The sequence below is a fragment of the Chanodichthys erythropterus genome, chromosome 21 (assembly GCF_024489055.1).
Source record: "Chanodichthys erythropterus isolate Z2021 chromosome 21, ASM2448905v1, whole genome shotgun sequence".
Taxonomy (NCBI): Eukaryota; Metazoa; Chordata; class Actinopteri; order Cypriniformes; family Xenocyprididae; genus Chanodichthys; species Chanodichthys erythropterus.
Window position 1 is genome coordinate 38486031 of NC_090241.1, and position 23141 is coordinate 38509171.

General features: G+C 38.9%; 2 protein-coding genes across 5 annotated transcripts in view; one reads left to right on the forward strand and one right to left on the reverse strand.

The window, feature by feature from the left end:
- Positions 1–23141, reverse strand: part of ten1 (TEN1 subunit of CST complex) — a 35027-nt gene that overhangs the window by 715 nt on the left and 11171 nt on the right. For 2 of the 4 annotated variants that reach the window (XR_010893377.1, XM_067372661.1), the window contains exons 2-4: positions 13800–13957; positions 13518–13659; positions 734–825 (exon numbers count right to left, since the gene is read on the reverse strand). Coding sequence is in view for 3 of the 4 variants with exons in the window: in XM_067372661.1 (XP_067228762.1) it covers positions 734–825; positions 13518–13659; positions 13800–13957 (392 nt within the window). In the remaining variant the exon portion in view is untranslated. Of the gene's footprint in view, positions 1–20; positions 826–13517; positions 13660–13799; positions 13958–23141 lie in introns of those variants that run through there. The other 2 variants (XM_067372660.1, XM_067372662.1) reach the window with 1 other exon arrangement.
- On the forward strand, positions 690–13653 carry evpla (envoplakin a). The gene is made up of 9 exons (XM_067372657.1): positions 690–945; positions 1218–1396; positions 1479–1617; positions 1831–2024; positions 2204–2354; positions 2491–2574; positions 2740–2847; positions 2926–3018; positions 3191–13653. The coding sequence occupies exons 1-9, from the start codon at positions 862–864 to the stop codon at positions 6518–6520; spliced, it is 4362 nt and encodes a 1453-aa protein (XP_067228758.1). The 5' UTR covers positions 690–861; the 3' UTR covers positions 6521–13653.

Below are 23141 nucleotides of genomic sequence, written 5' to 3' on the forward strand. Positions count from 1 at the left end.
GTTGTTAATGATGTCAGGCAGGTGGTGGAGCAACAACTTATAATAATCAATATAAATTAATCAAATTAATGTTAGATTATTGCTGTAAATAACGAGCATGGTATTTGATGACTACTTCACTATTTTGTTCTCTGTTGTTCTACTTTATTCAATCGTGTGTTCCGTCTTAGGTTATACTCTAGATCACTTACATGCACACTCTTTAAAAATAGTGTTTTCGTTCTCATGACAAACTAAAAGATGTAGAATGAAATTTGTATATAGATATGGAATGACATATTGTACTGTCTAGATTGTACTGCATGTTAGCTTACTTTGCTCAAATTATATGTTTGATATATTTAAATTAGACTAAGAACTACGCTTCTATCCACATGTCATGAGCTGTAGTTCCAACCACAACTTTGCAATGCTGTTTGCAAACGTTTGTTGAAATTATGTTTGTGGGAAACACTGAATCATTAAATTATGTTGATAACAATGGAACTAAATGATGCTTTTGAAAAAAAAACACCCCAGTTCTGATGATGGCCTATTCAATCATAGTGGAAAATAATGTTCAATGAACTATTGAACATTGTGTGTTATTCTTGTTGGGGTCAAGTTACCTAGCTATAAATTCAGGTTATTTTGAAAACATACTGTAGACCATTATTTCTAATTATCATGTGATAATGTATGTGGTGCTCATGAAACAACTAGGAAACACTTGTTACATATTTACTGAACTTACCTCTGAGGTAATACATCATTGTTATATTTGTTGTTGTAGTTCCTGCTCCAAGAGCTGAGGAGAACTCCAAAGCTGTAGAGCTGGCTAGCCGCCTAAACCAAATAGATAAAGATCTAGCTCAAGTTGAGATGAACACTCTGAGCAGTCTAAGAGCCCCACTGAACCGCACTGACCCTGCCACAGACCTCACTAAACGTCTGAAGGAGCAAGAGGTGAGAAGTGCTTTAGACATCTAGTTAGATATATAACCATTCTTGCTTAGAGATAAGCCTCCTAGGTTAATACTGTTGACTATAATGAACTACACAACAAGGTTACTGACTGTTTATAACTGGATGCAAGATAACTGATATAAAGTGGATTCATGGCTGTCAAAAACCTAAAACCTTTGTCTAAAGCAATGGTTTTGGAAAAATTGTCAGTGGATGAAGAGCACCACCTTTTATAATGCTCTGCTTATTTGAGATTTTTTTTCTCTAAACAGAAAACAGCTACAGCTCTCCAGCAGCTGGACAAACAGAGGTCTGCAGCCCAAAAGGAACTGGAACCTCTACTTTCAAAAGATTCTAATGGGCCAACCTCTTCTACTCTACCCCAAAAACTCAGTGATGCCAAAAACAAACAAGACAGTCTAGCTGCTCTCATTGATCTCTACAGAAAGAAGTATATACAATTACAAATCTATGTATATAGGAAATGAAAGAAAGAATTCTAGATGTTGCAACTCTGGTGCCTCTTTTTCTAGGTTAAATGCATCTATGGTTTTGGAGGGACAACTTAGGAAGATGGACAGCACTGTCTCAGACTTTGAGAAACAGCTCAGTGATGATGGTGCCATCCCAGACAAACCTAGTGCCATTCAGGCCCGTACCCAGGAGATTCAGGTCATTATTTATTCTTAATTTAGTAAAATGTAATCACGACACCACACGACTTTTATATCTGAATCACAAACTGGACTACATACCCAGAGTTATGACATTAAATTATTTCAGATCATTATCAAAATTTTTTACTTATGGTAAAAATGTACCTAAAAGGATGTATTTTGCCAACAAACCAAATCTTATGCATAAAGTATATTGTCATTCATACAGGGTATGAGAAAAGACGTTGCTAGTGCTCAAAGTGAGATGCAAAAGCTTAGCGAGGACCTAGAGGCACTTAAGAAGCTAAGCAGTTCACTTCAGCAGGGTTACCAGGAGTATTGTCCTGATATACGCAAACATGAAGCAGAAGTGAAGAATCTTCAAAGCCGATATGCTAATGTGAGCAACCAGCTAAATGAAAGGTGAGTTATATATGCTAACTCAAAAGTTGACTCTAAAAGGCATTCATCTAAAACAAATTTTTAGTTTGAGTTTAATGTTGTGCTGCTTAGATATACCTTATCTTTCTATTGTCTTTTCTTCAGTGATGAGCTGAACAATTGTTACCTAAAACATGTCTTGAAAAATATTATTTCCTTAGAGAGAGGCTTTTGCAAGAGGCTAACACAAAACACCAGGACTTCCAGAATGTGAGCCAATCACTGAGCTCCTTCTTAGATAATCTCCCTAACAACAAGATCAACCCCAAAGATGATATGGCTCAAGTCAATGCCAAACAGAACTCTCAAAAGGTTAGATTTGTAGACTATATATGACAATATATATTATATAAAATAAAATAAATTATCTGAGACACAACAACGCACAAAAAAAAAAAAAAAAAAAAATACAATTCTAACTATGTGGCTGTTTTCTTTTACTCAAAAGAGGGTGATAGAGGATATACAGAGGAAAGGTGATGACATGGACAGAGTGGTTGATCTCTCCAAGGATCTCCAAAATGTTCTCAAAGTAAGTCAAATGTTTGGGCTACTGAATGTATGTATCCAAAATCATACACCAAATATAACTTTATATTTAAAGTATTTAGAATATAACTCTTTGAAAAACCTTTAAATGTTACAATTTTGTGGCATAAACTGTTATGAAATTGTACATTGCATTTATTTTGGGTAGGAATATGAGATGAATTGTGATAGGTACACAGCTACTCTTGATGACACACCAGCGACAAATGCTAAAAGGCTTCACACCACCTCCCTAGCTAGCGCTGTTGCAAAGCAGGTGAGATATTTGAAATGTAAAACATGACTAATTTTAATATTAATTAAATACTTAATTCTTTATTCTGTTGTGCTACAGGAAAAGGATCTTTCAAACCATTATGCTAAAACAGCTGCTGAGAGTAACCAGTTGCTCAACCAGATGAACTTGGCAAAGTGCATCATGGCTGAGGTGCAAATGAGAGATCAATATTTTTGTAGTTTACCACTAATCAGAAGGCTTCGTTTGTTCTGTGTTATACTGCAATTAATTTTATCTTTGTTATGAAAAGCAAATAATCCTGTGACTGTTCAAACTAATAATCTTTGAAATGGTCTTTCTTGTCTTACTTCCATTTACACAGAATGTGGAAAAAGTAAATGCTGTACAAAAACAACAGGTGCAACAAAAGGCCTACGAGGACACAGAAGCTTTGCAGAAAGAATTAAAGGAGGAAATTGCCAAATGTACCAATGCAGAAAATAGCCTGAGCACCATCAAGAACAGATATTTATCTCTGAAGAGTCGAAGAGGAGTAGAGCGAGTGGAAGAGAAAGAGGTTCTGCAGTATTACCGTGACCCAAAACTTGAGGCCAATGTGGAGGATTTTCTAAAGAAGATTCACGAAGAAGCACTGAAACGCACCAAAACACAGAGTGAGATTGAGGTACTGACCAGAAAGATCACTACCTTAGAAAGTGAACTTAAGAACACCAAACCCAAGCTAGTCACAAGAGAGGTGACGGAGGTAGAGAAAGACCCTCAGCTGGATGTAGAATCATCAAACATTCAAGAAAAAATAAGCAAACTGAGAAGTGAACTCAGAGTTAAAGAACAAGAGAAGGCTCACCTGCAAACCGAGATGACAATTTTGGCGCAAAAGAAGCAAAACATAAAAGAGAAGGTGGTGCAAAAGGAAGTGGTAAGACTGGAGAAGAATCCAGAAATGTTGAAGGCAGTTAGGACATTTGAGATGGATATCTCAGATGAAGGTGAGAGGTGCAAGTCATTGAGGAGTGAAATCTCCCAAACCAGAAGCAAGATAAACTATTTAGAGAGGCTCATCCCAACTTTAGAGCCAAAAGTTGTTACCAAGGAGGTGAAAAGGGTTGAGCAGGACCCTGGACTCATAAGTGAGTCTAAAGGGCTTCTGACTAGACTAGAAGAAATGAGAAATGAGAACAAAAGTCTCTTGTTTGAGCTTAGTAACCTTCAGTCACACCATGTTCAAATACAACAAATGAAGCCCAAAGTGGAAGTCAAAGAAATTATAAATGAGAACTTCAGGGTGGCCCCTGAGACAAAGGCAGAGATTCAACGCTTGAGAAAGGAGCTTCAAGACAGTAGCAGGCAGTGCTCTGACTTTGAGAGACAAATTATTATTGTGAAAACAGAGCTTGGTGCTCTGCATGCACAGAAACCAAAGGTTGAGTATAAAGAAGTAGTTCAGGAGGTTGTAAAAGAGGAAAGAAGTCCAGAGAATGTAAAAGAAATACAGAGGCTCTCTGATCAAGTATATTCACTGCAAAAAGCCTACAGTACTTTACAGGATGAGCTTATCCATCTTAGAAAAGACAGGGATGAGTGGAAGACTGAAAAGTCAAAGGTTGAGACCAAGATTGTCACTAAAGATGTAACAAAATATATTGATGACCCACTTCTGGAGAAGGAGGCAGATCGTCTCAGGAGAGATGTACGCGAAGAAACTCAGAGGCGAAGAACTATAGAGGAAATGGTCTTTGATCTTCAGAATAAATACATTCAGCTAGAGAGACAAAAACCAGAGGAAAAAGTAGTAGTGCAAGAGGTGGTGCGTCTACAAAAGGACCCAAGGCAGATTCTTGATCATGATAGGCTAGGCAGGAGTCTAGATGAAGAAGTGAAGAATCGTAGAAAATTGGAGCTAGAGGTGCAGCAGATGAGAGCACTCATAGAAGACAAGGAGATATCCATTAGGAGCAGTGATGAAAGGCAAAAAAAGATACAGGTGGAAACTGAGCTGAGACAAATTAAATCCAGAATCCATGAGCTAGAAACTGCCCCACCACCTATTGAAGAGAACATAGTAATAGAGGAAGTTCTAAAAGTTGAGAGGGATCCAAAACTAGATAAACTGACCAATGGTCTTCGGACAGACATGGATAAGGAAAGCAGTGACATTATGCGCTTGGAGCGAGACATCAGGAAAATGACACTCGAGATAGAAATTTTGCAGAGAGAGAAATCGGTTGAGAAGACCATCTATAAAGAGATTGTTCGTGTAGAGAAAGATCAAGCAGTAGAAGCAGAAAGGTCCCACCTTAGAGAACAGTTACAACAGGAGAAAAATGCCAGACGAGACCTTGAGGATGAACTCCATCGTTTAGATGAGAAACTGCAGCGACAAGCAAGCAAAAGAACTACCACATCCCTGGAGGAGACCAACCTGATTCATGATCGGGACAAGCTGCAACGAGAAAAAGAAAACCTCCAGAGAGAGCTAAGAACATTAGAATCTGAAAGACAAAATATCAGCATCTCATTCCACCAGCAGTCTAGGCTGATGAGTGAAAGAAATCAAATGAATAGGCAAAGAAGCATTAAAATGGAATCAGATGTTCAAAGGCTGGAAAGAGAGATCCTGGATGAGAAGGACAAAATTCACAAGCGAGATAACATAATCAGGGAGCTCAAGAACAGTTTGAGGAAAGAGGATTCCTCAGAAACTTGTACTAAGGAAGTCAATGTCTCCACAAAGATTAGCATCTTGGACCCTAACACTGGTAAAGACATGTCACCATACGATGCCTACATGCAAGGCTTCCTCGATCGCAGCCAGTACTTGCAATTACAGGAACTGGAGTGCGACTGGGAGGAAACCACCACAATGGGACCTGATGGTGAAATTTCTCTTTTGCAAGATCGCAAGAGTGGCAATCAGTACTCAATCAAAAATGCACTAACAGAAGGCAGGGTGACTAAATACCAACTACAACAGTACAAGGATGGCAAAATGCCTATCTCAGAGTTTGCTCTTCTTGTGGCTGGTGAAACAAAACCTCGGTCATACACCCCAGTTACCAGCCAACCAACTCAGCTCAATGAAGAGTTCCCCATCTGCGGTGTGTATGATGTACACACTGATTCATGTCTAAATGTACGCAGTGCCATGAGTCGAAAGATGATTGACACCAACACTGCCCAAAAGCTGCTTGAAGCACAGGCAGCTACTGGCGGCATTGTGGAAATCAGCAACAGCATAAAATATTCTGTCCACAAAGCAGCTGATCGAGGTCTGATTGAGCCTAGTCAACTACAGCGGTTACTGAATGCTCAAAAGGCCTTTACTGGAGTAGAAGACCCTATGACCAAAGAACGTCTGTCAGTCGGAGAAGCTGTACAGAAAGGGTGGATGCCCAAAGAGAATGCCATGAGATACATGGAGGCACAATTTCTGACAGGTGGGTTGGTCAACCCCAACAAAGCAGGAAGAGTTAACATTGTTGATGCTGTCAGCTCTAAGATGATTGACAGTACAATGATGAGAGAGCTTCAGGAAGAGATCAACTATGCAAAAGAGCTCATTGATCCCATCACAAAGGAGAAGATCAACTACAAGCAGGCTTTGGCTCGTTGTAAGACAGACCCACTCTCAGGTCTTCCAATGCTTCCTGCTTCCTCCAAAGATTCTGCCTATACTTCCTATAATACATAGACACTCAATAGTCTACATCAGTTTACAAAATTGATCATGCATTCAAGTTTCTGCACTGTTGACCATTTCTCCTTAGTTAAGATGAAAATTTGATCTTTTATAGAAAAATAAAACAGTCAGGTCCTAAACCACTTTATAAATTCAAGTGTTTAGTGGGTGCATTGATTCAATGTGTTCTTAAGTTAAAAAAAACAAAACAAAAGGAATCTGCACACCAGAAAAAAGAAAAACATGTTACTGATTTTAAGATAATGTGTAATAATAAATGTGGTTAGAGATTCACAAAAAAAATTGAACTTGAAGTTTGAAAGTTATGCTTAATCTGATCAATACTGTTCTTGTAATACAACTTATTGTAAATCTCAGGTGCTATAAAATCTGTCAATTTGACCACATTACATTAGTTACTTTTCACTAAGAATCATTTAAAAATCTCAACTGATGAGATGCTTATGTTTACTTAATTTTTACACTATGTAATGGGACAGACTATTGTAACACAGAAAATAAGAAATATTTATCAAAAAAAAACAAAAATGTTATGCATGTTTTATTTGCATGGTATGATGGGGCAGAAGTGCAATTTCTGATTTAAAATCATTCTACTTTTAATTATTTATGTCTTTACCATTCTCTGTCCTTTCTAATACTGCTGATGAGAATAATTGAGAATTAAAAATGCAATGAATGACTTGTCTTTTTTGTTACATCTAATTTGTTTCTATTAAATGATGTCAACATGTACAATTTATTTATTTTTAAAATACTTTTTTTTTCTTTTTTTCCCCTCAATGTTTATTTTTATTTTTACAAATGATACTGAAAAAACAAATACATTATACAGAACAGGTTTATTTTTTTAGCAGAAGTGTTCTCCACAAAGGTCAGCAAAGGTTGCCAGGTGGTTAGAAATCTCTTATTTGACCCATTCATAGAACATCGCAGCTTTTCCAATTGTATGTTATACAATCACATCTTTAATCCAATGTCCATATGTTGGAGGTGAAGAGTCTTTCTATTTGTACAAAATTAGCCTTCTAGCAAGAAGTGTACAAAAAGCAATAACATCAGACTGGGATCTACTTAGATTATTATCTAGACTAGCAACTCCAAATATTGCTGTCGATATGTCTGGAGCAATAAATTTACCAAACATTTTAGAAAAGGTCTCAAATTTGGCCCCAGTATTCTAGCAATTTCGGACATGACCAGAACATATGAAATAAAGTAGCAGGAGCTTGTTTACATCGGTCAGTTAGGGTCTACATCGCTTTTAAATTTAGCCAATCTGTCCTTGGACCAATGGAGACGATGTACAATTTTAAACTGGACAATCGTGTGCCTGAGGCTTATAGAGGATGAGTGTATTCTCCGGATTGCTTCCTGCCACACATCGTCTGGTAGCTGATCCTCAATTTCTTTTTCCCATTTTTGTTTGATTCTAAGGCAGTCAGATTGTGTAGATTAAGTAGTCCATACGCTTTACTTATGGACTGTTTTTCTACACACCTGTATTCGAGAATAGAATCAATGATAGATGGAGCGGGACAATGAGGGAAACAGTTTGAATTTGATGACACAAAGCTTCTAAGTTGTAGATACCTAAAGAAGTGTGTATGAGGAATAGTAAATTTTTGGACTAACTGTTCAAAAGAGGCAAATGTGTCATTGAAATACAAATCATGTAATGACCTAATGCCATTTTTTGACCATATATCAAACGCTGCATCTGTCATAGAAGGAGTAAATATGTGGTTCTGTACAACAGGTGAGGCAAGCGGAAGGTTGTTAAGTGCAAAGTGACGTCTAAACTGAAACCAAATTTTTATAGCTTGTAGTACAACTGGGGAGAGTGCAAGGTTAGATACTGAATGTGCCAGTGGCAGCCTAGAGCACAATACTGATAGAGGGTTGTATCGGATGGATGATTTCTCCATCTGTGCCCAGCTGGCTTTCTCATCTTCCCCCAGTAAGTATAGAATTGCTCTGATATTTACAGACCAGTAATAATATAAAAAGTTCGGAAGGGCAAGACCACCTAAACTGCGGGGCCTTTGTAATACTTTATCTATTGTCCTAGGGCGTTTTTTATTCCAAATAAAACTTGTAATTTGGGTATTTAAATTCCCCAAAAAAAAGATTTTGTGAGAAAAATTGGTAAATATTGGAAAATGTATAAGAACTTGGGCAAAACAGTCATCTTAATTATGTTAATCCTTCCACCTAGGGAAAGGTGCAAAGAGTCCCACCTATCAAAATCCTGCTTCATACTAGCTAAAAGAGGTTGATAATTGGCTTTATAAAGTTCTTTGAAGTTTTTCGTAAACCAGATCCCCAAATATTTAAATTTTGTTGTAGTGATTTTAAAAAGGTATTGAAAAGGAGAACACGTCTGGAGTCATGGGGCCGATTGGCATAAGTTCACTCTTTTGATAATTGACTTTATAGCCAGACAGCTGACCAAATTCATTAAGTAAATTTAACAAATTCGGAAGACTTGATGATGGGTCAGAAATGTACAACAACATATCGTCCGCATATAGAGATACTTTGTGTTCAGAATCCCCCCTCCACATCCCCTTGACATTAGTAGAAATCCTCAAGGCTATGGCTAGGGGTTCAATTGCAATTGCAAAGAGGAGTGGCGATAGAGGACAGCCCTGCCTTGTACCGCGTTTTAGCTCAAAAAAAGGTGATATGTTATTATTAGTACGTACCGCAGCCAATGGGGCTGAATATAAAAGTTTAATCCAAGATATAAAGCTAGATCCGAAACCAAACTTTTTAGGAGTAAAGAAGAGAAAATCCCATTTCACACGGTCAAACGCCTTTTCAGCATCAAGCGACAGAATAACTTCTGAAGTATTAGTCGGAGAGGGGCCATAAATTATATTAGCAAGACGTCTGGTATTAAAGAAGGAGTGTCGACTTTTAATAAAGCCCGTTTGGTCAGGTGAAATGATAGCTGGAAGAGCATCCTCCAGTCGTCGGGCTAGGACCTTGGCAAAGATCTTAGTATCAGCGTTCAAAAGCGAAATCGGGCGGTAAGAGCCACATTCTTAGGGATCTTTCTCCTTTTTAAGAATCAGAGAAATAACTGCTTGACGCATAGTACATGGTAAAGAGTGAGATAACAAGGAGTCTTCAAAGACAGATAGCAATAATGGGGAAAGTTGAGTAGAGATTTTTTTTAGGAATTCAGTCGGGACCTGGGGTTTTGCCGGTCTGCATACTTCGGATTGCTGCTTCTATTTCCGAGATTGTAATTGGTGAATCAAGATGCGCAGCTTTTTCCGGGTCTATCAATGGTGTGTCAAGTTTCCTAAAAAAGTCTTCTAAAGTCAACAGGTCAGAGGGTGGGTCTGAGGTATACAACGACTGATAAAATTGATAAAAACAAGAATTAACCTCGGTACTATCCCTGTGCTTCAGGCCTTGATCATCACATATCTCCGAAATAATATGATGAGCTGATTGCTGTCGCAACTGGTGAGCCAGAAGATTCCCAGTCTTTTCCCTGTACTCATAAAAATACACCTCAATTTAGAGAGAAGGTATTCTGCCTGTTTAGTTGCCAGCAAATTGAATTCAGTTTGTAATAACATTCTTTGTTTTAGCCTCGCTGGGGATGGTGAAAAGCTATTCAAAGAGTCGAGTTCTAAGATCTGATCAGTCAATTTCTTTAACTGGTCCTTTCTGGTTTTGCTCTGACCTGCACAATACGAGATAATTTGGCCTCTCAAATATGCCTTCAACGCTTCCCATATAGTTGACACAGCCATTCCTGGAGTCATATTTACACTAAGAAAGAAGTCTATTTCAGAGGAAATATAACTCACAAACGTCTCATCTGAGAGGAGAGTGGAATTGAATCTCCAGGGACGGTAATTTGGTTCTTTGGTGTCAATACGCACCGTCATAGTCAATGGACCGTGGTCTGAAATAATTATGGCTTCGTAATCACATTTTATAACTGACGATACAAGGTTAGTGTCTATGATAAAATAATCTATACGTGAATAGGAGTTGTGTACTGGAGAGAAAAAGGAATATGCCCGGGTGATAGGGTTACGAAATCTCCAGACATCAGCCATTCCATATGTTTTAAGAAAATTCTGTATCGTATGTGCTGATTTAGTTATTGAAATCGTTCTGGATGCACTACGATCCAGAGTGGAGGAAAGGACGCAGTTAAAGTCGCCACCGAGGATAAGATGATGCGTTACCATATTTGGCAACTTTGAGAAAAAATTACTAAAAAAAAGGTGATCATCCCAATTCGGGGCGTAAATGTTGGCTAAAATAACAGGGAGCCCGTACAAATGTCCCACCACGATTAGAAAGCGCCCATCCGGATCAGATTCAACACTTGACGCTACAAAGTGTATATTTTTCCTGAGAACTATCGCCACACCTCTAGCCTTAGATTTAAAGCTGGAGTGAAATGTCTGACCCACCCACTTATTTCTAAGCCGGCAATGATCAGAGACGCGTAAATGCATCTCTTGAAGAAATGCGATATCAGTCTTAAGATCTTTTAAATGAGCATACACTTTTTTACGTTTTACAGGGTGGTTAAGAGATTTAACATTCCAGCTCACCAGTTTAACTGAACAACCATTTACTTGAGAAGAAATATTAATATTGGTCATATGGAGCTAAGAACAAAATGTTACAATAATATTTCCTGATGTACATTGACTTCAATATTGGACCGTATACTTTTAAGAAATATAAAAAAAAAAGAAAATGGTCTGACATTACCCCTACCTTTGTCATCAACATGAACATGATGAACCAGGGACCCCCCAAAACTGAGTCTACACATTATGTGCTTGTCTGGGTAACGTTAGCTCTTAAAGCAAACTAAGCTAAGCAGAGCTAGAGCTCCTACCCAAATTGTCCTAACCGAGACAACAACAATAATGACAACAGTCATCGCAAAACAAAATCACGAATTTAACTGCATCACAACAGGTAAATCATAAACTTCCCACCAGTTTTATATAGCAGAGGGAGAAAAACAAAAATAGAGAAAATAAAAAAAAAAATCTCTGTTATATTCCGGTGTCATCCCCAGCGACGATATACTTCTTGACGTGGGCCATGGCTTTATCCGGATCCAGGAATTCTCTATCCGCGCCGTTGTGAGTGATCCGTAACCAAGCAGGAAACAGCAGGCCATATCGAACACCTCGTTGCTCTCGTAATAGATTTCTGACGTCCGTGAATGCGGCCCGTGCTTTGGCGACACTAGCAGTGTAATCTGGGAATATTGAGATGGAATTTCCGTTCAACTGGAGCGGAGCCTGATTGCGTGCTCAACACAGGACCTCGACGCAATCCTGATAGTAATGTAACTTTGCTACTATCACCCGTGGTTTCCCTCCGGGGATCAACGGTCTCAGGCCGCGATGCGACCGGTCCACCAGAACTTCTTTATCCAGTTTCAGCACCTCAGATAGTAATTTAGAGACCGACTGCGTGGAAGCCGATTCCGGTCCCTCAGCGACCCCCACGATTCGAATATTGCACCTCTGCATCCTCCCCTCCATGTCTTCCGATTTGTCTCGCAGCTCTTTCAATTCCGATTTTAAAGTACCTACCACGGCTTGTAATTCGTTCACTTCATCCGTCCAAGTTGACATCCTGCCTTCCATATCTTTAATGGTAGTTTTCATTTGTTCAATGTCAGTGCGCTAGCGTCGCATTGTTTGCAATTTCCGTTCTGACAGCTTGCAGCTCGCTCTTTAGAAAGTTGAAATCGTCAGCGAGGGAGTTCTTAAGTTCAGTTCTTATCACTACGGAAATGTCTGCTTTCAAAGATGTCAGGATCTGTAGCTTCAATTCTTCCATATCGGTCATGTCTTGTGGATTCGGTGTGTGGTCACGGTCAGAAGCTGAACTCTGCGTCGGGGGAGTGTCGGGCCTAGAATCGCAGGATCCTTTGTATTTATATTTCCGGAGCTTAGAGGCCATCACTCTTTACGAGGTTCGATCATTGCCCACTGCGTGTTCAGAAATATACTATAAATCGCGCTGGGGATAATTGAAGAAGATATGTTGTTTTAAATGCAAACTTAGATAAAAATTAGGCAGGAGCTCAGCTAAACACGTTCTATTCCATCGCCTGCTAGCTAGCGCCCCCTTTACTTAAATATTTTCTTCTCAGCAATGTCATCAATTGCTCTTGAGCGAAATCTCCTCCCATCCGTTGTCTGATTGGCATTTCTCAAGGATTTCTGGGTAGTTAAAGTGTGCAGAGCCTGCATCTATGCGGGCTTCGCGGAAGACTGCTTCAAGGGTACAAAGAGGGCGCTGCTGAGCACACTTCAGAGCGTTAAAATGCTGAATGGGACAGCCTACGGACTCGTAGACTCGGCGAGCACGCGCAATTTAAGTCCACGAGACCAAAAGTCCACATGAAGTGCGCCATTTGGGACAGGGCCATCACATTTCCGGAGCTTAGAGGCCATCACTCTTTACGAGGTTCGATCATTGCCCACTGCGTGTTCAGAAATATACTATAAATCGCGCTGGGGATAATTGAAGAAGATATGTTGTTTTAAATGCAAACTTAGATAAAAATTAGGCAGGAGCTCAGCTAAACACGTTCTATTCCATCGCCTGCTCGCTAGCGCCCCCTTTAAAATACATTTTAAAAGAGTTTTCTTTCTAAATATATAGGGGTATAGGGTTTGACCTACATCCTGCACTAGACATCCAATATACATAGGGTGTGACAAAACAAATACCATATATTATATAGCAATACAATACATAGATTGAGAGCCATTTACCTCTTACTTGCTTATTTTTAAAATTTAAAAGTATATATTTTTACAGTTAGGTAATCAATTTACATCCACTTTATGTAATAATCCAACTCACAATCCTATGCTATTGAGAAGTTGACACAAAGTCACAGATTCTCAAATTGTACAAAAACACAATAAATAGTTCTGAATTGATCAGAATTACGTATGAGGGCTCTCACAGCAGTGAGCTTGCATATTCATCTTTAGTTTCTCTCTCCTTAAAGAAGCGTCTCTGTTCCACAATGGCCTGTTGCATTAGAGTAAGGTCTACTCCATCAACACAAGTCAAAGCACGGGCACGCAGCATAACTCCACTTAATCCTGGAAGCAGAAGCAACAGAAAATACTGGTTAAACAGCCTGGAAAAACACAATCTGAATATAAACAACAATACTGCATCTAGATTTAGACTATGAGTAGGCAGCAACTTGGTTTAAATCATATGTCTTACTCAAACTCACCATCAGTCTTTTCAATTTCGCCAAGAACAAAATACTGAGCTCCAAGTATGGGCTGGAAAGGTTCAACAAGTGTTGTTTGTACAGACAAGCGGCACTGTGTAGAAGACTGCTGACCACTTAGAACAGCTTTGGAGTCTTCTGGCACGTAACTTATAAGTCTAGATGGAAAGATGGACAAAAGCTAAATTTTATTTTTAGATATTTTTCTATAAATGATGATTAAAAAGTCAAAACAATTGAAAGTGATCAATATTTACTAGTAAATTCCAACAAGAAAGAGGTAAGAAACAAGGAAGAGCTGGATCCAAACACAGTACTTTAATATAGCCTTAATATCAAAAGTACAAGAAACCAAGAAACAACTAAGCTCACATTACAAACAAACAGATAAGGCTTGACACCGAACAGTGGAAACAAAAGGGTTAAATGGGTAACGAGATAAATATCAGAAATAACAAGGGAAACAGGAATCTTGCGCCATATACGGGTCAATGACATGATGCCTAAATTTTCTGCCCGAATGCATTTTTTTTCAGTTAAAATTTGGTTTAAATGCTTAAAAATACCATATAAATGTAGTACCTCTCCCATGCATGTACTCAGTTTAACTTTTCAAAAAACATTAGTTGTTTGTAATTTTCTGTTATTTAAAGTGTCAAAATATCATGTGGTGCGACCATCCGTCCATAACTTCTTTTTTTGGAAATGTCTTTGAAATTGCTCTAAATTTATTCGAATTAATTTTCTGCATTATTTGGCATGATTTCCAACGTGTTTTGTGAGCCTGTACAAAATTGCAAAGCATTATGATGGAAATATATTTCCATCATAATATACAAACAAACTTTGTGGTGCGACCATCAAAAAAACTACCACTTTGGTACTTTAATGTTGAAATCCATTCAACGACAGGAAGTTGCATCATATACCAAATTGCGAAGGACCCATGGAAGCAGCAATCAGGTTTATAACTGTCTTAAATTTGGAAAAAATATAACTTTTTTAAATGGCTGATATGTAGTTGCCACATTTGGAAATCATGTAGTATGACCTCAAAAAACAATGAATATTGAGTTATTTCTGTGAATATATACTTTTATTACAAATTTCATAGTGACCTTTTGTGGGACGCTAGCTTGTTTTGTTTAGGTAATCAACTCTCTGCCTGTAAATTTTGACTGAATTTGAAAATATCATGTGGTGTGACCACTGCAGAATGCTTTCCATGATAGATATAGGTCCTAGATTGGCAGTTTTTGTGCTTCTATATTCAATTGATGATTTATATACATAAAAGTACTTTATTTTAGTATCATTAAGGAATAGATTTTATAAAAATCATTTTATAAAAATATTGCATTTATTATTGAAATATTTTATAAAAATATTTCAGACAGTTTTTGTATTGTACAATATGAGAAAAAAAAATGTTTAGAGCATGTATTTTCAGTTTGATAATTATGCATTTACAGTGTGTCATTTATTCATAACTATTTCAATCTATTTTACCAGATGCCACTGCCAAGCAAAGTAAAAACCGCTGACCATAGGCAGCGTGTTAATTCTGAACCTGCAGCGAGAATAGAGTTACACCTTGCTCTGAGAACAGTGAAATTATATTACAATTTAAAATATCTGTTTTCTATGTGAATATATAGTAAACTGAAATAGAAGGTGCATTCACGCGGCCTCGTAATTCCTGTAGTTACGAGATTCCTGCTTGTAAAAAGCGTTCACGTCCTCGTAGAGCTCGTAATTACAGCTTGTAAGCTGGGAGTTTTCTGAAAGCTCCCAGATGTACCACGTGGCTGCTATACCACCTGACCGCAGTAGAATCATTTAGGCGTTGATAGTGGTACCATAGAAATGCATAATTCCCAGTCAAAGGACGTGAACAGCTCCGAATACAATGTCACATGTTCTCAAGATTCCGGTAAATATGAGGTGGCGTGAATGCAGCATTATTCCTGTGATCAAATGGCACCCTAAAACCTCATGGTCTTCCTCCGAGTCCGCACTTTCACGACGTAATGCCGCTTTGACTGCTGGGTAAAGTCCTCTGCATATAGCTCAGAGGGTGCTTCTCAATTCTTGTTTGTGCATCCTCATTTCCTTTCCTCGTGTCTTAGATCCACCCCTTCAGGATGTGAGGGAAGGACGCAAGGAAAAGACGTGAGGACGGAGGAATTGAATCAAGTGAAATGATATCCTCGCTCCCTTTAGCGTCACATCAGCTGCGCTCGAGGGATCTACCCACATGTTGTTAAAGTTTGGTTATTTAAAAAAAATAATAAATATTAATAAAGCAAGATGCCCCGTTGAAATATATGAGATATAAAGTTTATTTAAACTGCAAAAGTAAAGAATACATTTAAATTATTGTGACAAATATGAAGGGGGAGGAGAAATGTATACATGCGTCAGGTTTCTCGACGAGAAAGACTTCAGCAAAGGATACACCTATGTATCCTCACTCATGACTCCTCAGGAAGCCTCCTCACTCCTCGTTCCTCGCCTCCTCACGGTGCAATTAGAAAATTGAGATGTCCTTCAAGATGGCTGAGCTGGATTGTTTTCCAGGTCATAGGATGGAGGACGGAGGAGCGAGGAAACAAGGAGGGATATTGAGAAGCACCCACATTCTTGCGGGCTCAGCAGAAGTGCGCATTGAGGGCGCACAACAGCCGCAAAGGGGGCACTCACGAGCACCCTTCTTTAAGCTTAAATGACGAATGGGACACCCTACGGTCTTGTGGACTTAAGCCCCATCCGCATGCAGCCTAAATTTCGAGACTGCGCGGACCGTGCGCATGCAACAGCACATGCGCAAGCAGGAAAGAAGAGTCCACTAGGTGCCAATACACACAATACTGAGCACAATGTGCAGTCGTCAAAGTCCACACTTTGGTGTCATCATGTAGTGCAGATCTATAGGGCCCTTGGTGCGAGTCCACGAGGGCGCATTGAGAGGAATTTTTGGGACAGACTCAATCGTCACGTCGGAAATAATGGTCTGGTTTTTTTTTGACAGGAGCTGCAGGTTCTGGGATAATATTTAGCAGAACAGGTGAACAGGTTTCTTTTCTTTTGCAAAATATTATCTCCATGTCAACTACACAGCCTGCTTTTGCTTATGCCACCTGGGCATTAGACAATATATACGTGTTTATTTAAATAATGTATGCAGTTGTAATAATACATAAGATGAATTTATAGGTTTAAATATAAATACTAGGTTTACATATAACTCAGTAAAGCCCTGACATTCGGTTCTATTTATTTAAAGAATCAACTGGTAAAATGTACACCTAGGTCATAAAAACCGTAATGATACCTACACTTAAATATTTTCTTCTCAGCAATGTCATCAATTGCTCTTGAGCGAAATCTCCTCCCATCCGTTGTCTGATTGGCATTTCTCAAGGATTTCTGGGTAGTTAAAGTGTGCAGAGCCTGCATCTATGCGGGCTTCGCGGAAGACTGCTTCAAGGGTACAAAGAGGGCGCTGCTGAGCACACTTCAGAGCGTTAAAATGCTGAATGGGACAGCCTACGGACTCGTAGACTCGGCGAGCACGCGCAATTTAAGTCCACGAGACCAAAAGTCCACATGAAGTGCGCCATTTGGGACAGGGCCATCACATTTCCGGAGCTTAGAGGCCATCACTCTTTACGAGGTTCGATCATTGCCCACTGCGTGTTCAGAAATATACTATAAATCGCGCTGGGGATAATTGAAGAAGATATGTTGTTTTAAATGCAAACTTAGATAAAAATTAGGCAGGAGCTCAGCTAAACACGTTCTATTCCATCGCCTGCTCGCTAGCGCCCCCTTTACTTAAATATTTTCTTCTCAGCAATGTCATCAATTGCTCTTGAGCGAAATCTCCTCCCATCCGTTGTCTGATTGGCATTTCTCAAGGATTTCTGGGTAGTTAAAGTGTGCAGAGCCTGCATCTATGCGGGCTTCGCGGAAGACTGCTTCAAGGGTACAAAGAGGGCGCTGCTGAGCACACTTCAGAGCGTTAAAATGCTGAATGGGACAGCCTACGGACTCGTAGACTCGGCGAGCACGCGCAATTTAAGTCCACGAGACCAAAAGTCCACATGAAGTGCGCCATTTGGGACAGGGCCTTTCAGTCAATGCAGTCTGAGCCAGAAAAAGAATAGATTAGTTCTTTTCATTAGTCTTTCGGGTTTTTGAGTCATTCCTTAATCACGTGACAGACCAATACTCTTTCTGGCTCAGACTGCATTGGTTTAGCGCAGTGGTTCCCAAACTGGGGTACAGGGGTACGCGAACAAAATGCTGAGTATTTCATTTAATTCTACCTTAAAATAATATTAAAATCGAGCGTGTATTTCTAACTTCCAAAATGTTGTAAATCCAGTACATATAATCAAATAACCTCATTATTTGCAGTCAAAAATTACTGTATCTACCACAGACTGTAAAACAAGCAGCATGCAAATGATAGATTGCGTCCAGATTCTGCTGCCTTAAATCGCGCTACATTAGGCTACTGTAGTTCTTGACAATACACCTTTGTAAAAGTAGAGATTTAGCACTTAATGTCTTAATGATTTAGCACTCGCATGAAGAACAAATATAGACACAGATAATGGATTAATTTCGATTTAAGACTTAAACTTTCTCTGATACAAAAACATACCTTATGATGATAACGAGCAAGAATGCAATTGTTCCCAAATATCCACATGACTGCAAACTTGGCATCATTATACAACAGGTCCAAAAAAAAAAAAAAATTAAACACAGTAGCCTACTGTCAGTATTTACTCTATTTTGCAGTGAAATAATAGTTCTAACGCAAACCACAGCAGAACTACAACACACGTCTGTGTTCCGCGAACAATTCTGTGGCTTTGAGAGTCAATGATTCATTCACAGCCACTTGCTTCGTTACTGAATGAATGACTCGATGACTCACTCATAAAAACTGTGACTTGCTGCCACCTACTGACGGTTTTAGTTTAATATTTAAAAGTTTTACTTAGTTTTACCATCATTGCATATTTCTCTATTGGACATTTTTTATTTAAAACATTATTTATTTTATAAAGTTATTCATAAAGCAAAAAAACAAAACAAAAAAAAAATGCACTGGAAAATCAATTTAGGGGGCAAATATTGTCCCTTAATGGTAATGGTGTGACTGCAGTCGAAGTGGAAGAGAGGGTGTACGCAGAAGGATGGTAATCCCTTCAGGGGGTACTCCAAGCTAAAAAGTTTGGGAACCACTGGTTTAACGTATGGGTCTGTCACGTGATTAAGGAACGACTCAAAAACCCGAAAGACTCATGAAAAGAACTAATCAATTCTCTTTCCAGCTCAGACTGCATTGGTTTAGCGTATGGGTCTGTCATGTGTTTAAGGAATGACTCAAAACCCCGAAAGACTCATGAAATAAACTAATCAATTCTCTTTGTGGCTCAGACTGCATTGGTTTAGCATATGGGGCTGCCTGTCACGCCATTAAGGAATGACTTAAACCCGAAGACTTGTCAGACAAGAGGTGAGGTGAGCTTAATCAGCTTATCATAAACTGAAGACCCAGGTAAAGAATGAATTAATCATTTCTGAATCTTATAGCATTGTAGTTTTGTATTGTTTGTAGTGTGATCAACGTTTGCATAAGTAGTAGATGTGTTGGTGAAGTAACACGTAACATTTTAATTACATTTTGCTAAAATGAACGAAATGACTCGAAAGAAGATTCGTTCATTTTGCTGAACGAGACTCAAAAGTCAGAGGCGGTAAAATGATTTGAACTTCCCATTACTACAATGCTGCCCCTCAGTCTTTTGCCACTCAGTGGCCGTGACCGCAGTCATAACGGTCGACGTTGACATCACATGCATACCCTCTATAGAGTACCTCAGAGATTACATGTTTTTGTAGGCCAACCTGGAAGTTAGCGCCGCACGAGCCCCCTCGATCGAAAGCCTATGCATTTTCCCATAGACTTTTGGAAAATCGCAAAAAATAAGCTCTGTGTTTAACAAAGGGTTATGACAACTACATGTTTTGTCTATCAAGATAATCTTTACAAGTTAACACAACATTTATACATTTTGAAACCTAAATAAAGTGGTCAGATATAAAAAGCTAACAGTAGGCTATAAACAGACTACAGCACACTGCATCCGAAATCGAATACTACTCTACTATATAATATGCGAAAAACAGTTTGCGAACAGAGTAGTATGTTCGAATTCATAGCAAAGCCACTGGAAGGCAAGCCTGCAACCTTTAGCCAAAAAAGCGTAACGGCTAAAGCTAATGCTCCGCCCCCTGCAGTACACAGGGAATGAGACCAGAGGCTGTTTTCTGAATGGAAGGCAGTAGATGAGAGGCTTCACTATTCTGATTAAATAGCTTTTGTAGGGAAATAGCTAATCATTTAATTAATCAACAGCCTGTTTGCCAATCTTCAGATTGTTTTACACTAAACAATACTTTCCTTGGGAACTATATGTAGACTTTAGCTTGATAAAAATGTATTTTTTAAGAGAAGGCAGACTATGGAATGTTGCGACTGACTTCATTCATTTTTGAATGGAGTTGAAGGGACGTAACTGACGCTGGTAGGTCATGTGACATTAACAACATAGCGAATGTAGTACGTCCGAATTCATTCATACTACACTCATTCGTACTATATAGAACGTACTTTTTCAATGGTCGTGAAGTAAATTTAAATTCAAATGTAGTACCTACTAAACAGTACGCGATTTCGGACACAGCCCATGTGTGTGTGTGACCTGTTTGCCATGATGATGTCTAAAGTCCCCGCCAAAGTAAGTAGTCCCTTTTAGCAACCGCCATTTTTAAGGCACAATACAGCTTTAAAAAAAAAATTACAAGCGGGTTATAACTGATGTGTTTTATGTCATAGATCAAAACTTGAAACTATTTAGAGGCTTTGTTAACCACAGACCTTATTTCAGGTGATTTAGTAAAAACCCGTAGACTTTAGGGCGATGCAACCGGAGGTCCTAAAATGCTAACTTACTTCTGGGTTTGCATACAAAAACACGTCATCTCTGAGGTACTCTATACGCTTTCGCGACCATAGATACAGTGAGGAAAATAAGTATTTGAAAACCCTGCTATTTTGCAAGTTCTCCCACTTAGAAATCATGGAGGGGTCTGAAATTGTCATCATAGGTGCATGTCCACTGTGAGAGACAATCTAAAAAAAAAAAAAAAAAATCCAGAAATCACAATGTATGATTTTTAAACTATTTATTTGTATGATACAGCTGCAAATAAGTATTTGAACCCCTGAGAAAATCAGTATTAATATTTGGTACAGTAGCCTTTTTTGCAATTACAGATGTCAAACGTTTCCTGTAGTTTTTCACCAGGTTTGCACACACTGCAGGAGGGATTTTGGCCCACTCCTCCACACAGATCTTCTCTAGATCAGTCAGATTTCTGGCCTGTCGCTGAGAAACACGGAGTTTGAGCTCCCTCCAAAGATTCTCTATTGGGTTTAGGTCTGGAGACTGGCTAGGCCATGCCAGAACCTTGATATGCTTCTTACAGAGCCACTCCTTGGTTATCCTGGCTGTGTGCTTCGGGTCATTGTCATGTTGGAAGACCCAGCCTCGACCCATCTTCAATGCTCTAACTGAGGGAAGGAGGTTGTTCCCCAAAATCTCGCAATACATGGCCCCGGTCATCCTCTCCTTAATACAGTGCAGTCGCCCTGTCCCATGTGCAGAAAAACACCCCCAAAGCATGATGCTACCACCCCCATGCTTCACAGTAGGGATGGTGTTCTTGGGATGGTATTCATCATTCTTCTTCCTCCAAACACGTTTAGTGGAATTATGACCAAAAAGTTCTATTTTTGTCTCATCTGACCACATGACTTTTTCCCATGACTCCTCTGGATCATCCAAATGGTCATTGGCAAACTTAAGACGGGCCTGGACATGTGCTGGTTTAAGCAGGGGAACCTTCCGTGCCATGCATGATTTCAAACCATGACGTCTTAGTGTATTACCAACAGTAACCTTGGAAACGGTGGTCCCAGCTCTTTTCAGGTCATTGACCAGCTCCTCCCGTGTAGTTCTGGGATGATTTCTCACCTTTCTTAGGATCGAGACCCCACGAGGTGAAATCTAACATGGAACCCCAGTCCGAGGGAGATTGACAGTCATGTTTAGCTTCTTCCATTTTCTAATGATTGCTCCAACAGTGGACCTTTTTTCACCAAGCTGCTTGGCAATTTCCCTGTAGCCCTTTCTAGGCTTGTGGAGGTGTACAATTTTGTCTCTAGTGTCTTTGGACAGCTCTTTGGTCTTGGCCATGTTAGTAGTTGGATTCTTATTGATTGTATGGGATGGACAAGTGTCTTTATGCAGCTAACGACCTCAAACAGGTGCATCTAATTTAGGATAATAAATGGAGTGGAGGTGGACATTTTAAAGGCAGACTAACAGGTCTTTGAGGGTCAGAATTCTGGCTGATAGACAGGTGTTCAAATACTTATTTGCAGCTGCATCATACAAATAAATAGTTAAAAAATCATACATTGTGATTTCTGGATTTTTTTTTTAGATTATGTCTTTCACAGTGGACATGCACCTACGATGACAATTTCAGACCCCTCCATGATTTCTAAGTGGGAGAACTTGCAAAATAACAGGGTGTTCAAATACTTATTTTCCTCACTGTATATGCAGGGATGGGCAGTATTTATGATACATGTATTTCAAATACGTATTTCAAATACAAAATAGTATTTTGTAATTTGTATTTGATAGGGTTGATGAAAATGGCTTTGTATTTTGTATCAAAATACTTATCAAAATAGTGTTTTGTATTTTTGTATTTTTAAAATACTGTAAAATACTTCGTAAGAAGTCTACATGATGACATCATAAAATTGCAGCCTCTGATTGGTGCCTGCTCTATAGTTTGCAGAGACTTCTTGTGATCAGAACAAAAAAAAAATTGATCCATATGGAAGAAGGTGGTCAAGAAACGTGCAGGCTGCCAGCTTTCCATCAATTTTTTGCATGAATTGCTATAATTTTTAACAGTTCATGTTAAGTTTTGGTGTTCATTTTGGTAGCCTAGGCTAAATAGTATACCAATTTACATAATGCTCTTGAAAACATTACAGAGCAGCAACCCCCTATATTTATGATTAACAATCAAATGATTAATTGGTTAAAAACTAGTTGCTATTCATACAGGTGCCATCTTCTTATGAATGACTTGTCATTGAGTCAGTGTTGCTGATGCAAAGTAGGCCCTTGATTACCAAACACCAAATAACTAAATTAGGATACAATTATGAGTCAT

Bases quoted from the DNA above. Each gene is read 5' to 3' on its own strand.
- evpla (XM_067372657.1), top strand. From the start codon at position 862: ATGAACACTCTGAGCAGTCTAAGAGCCCCACTGAACCGCACTGACCCT. The intron at 1,397-1,478 runs GTATATACAATT...CTCTTTTTCTAG, and splicing joins ATTGATCTCTACAGAAAGAA to GTTAAATGCATCTATGGTTT. The intron at 2,848-2,925 runs GTGAGATATTTG...GTTGTGCTACAG, and splicing joins CTAGCGCTGTTGCAAAGCAG to GAAAAGGATCTTTCAAACCA.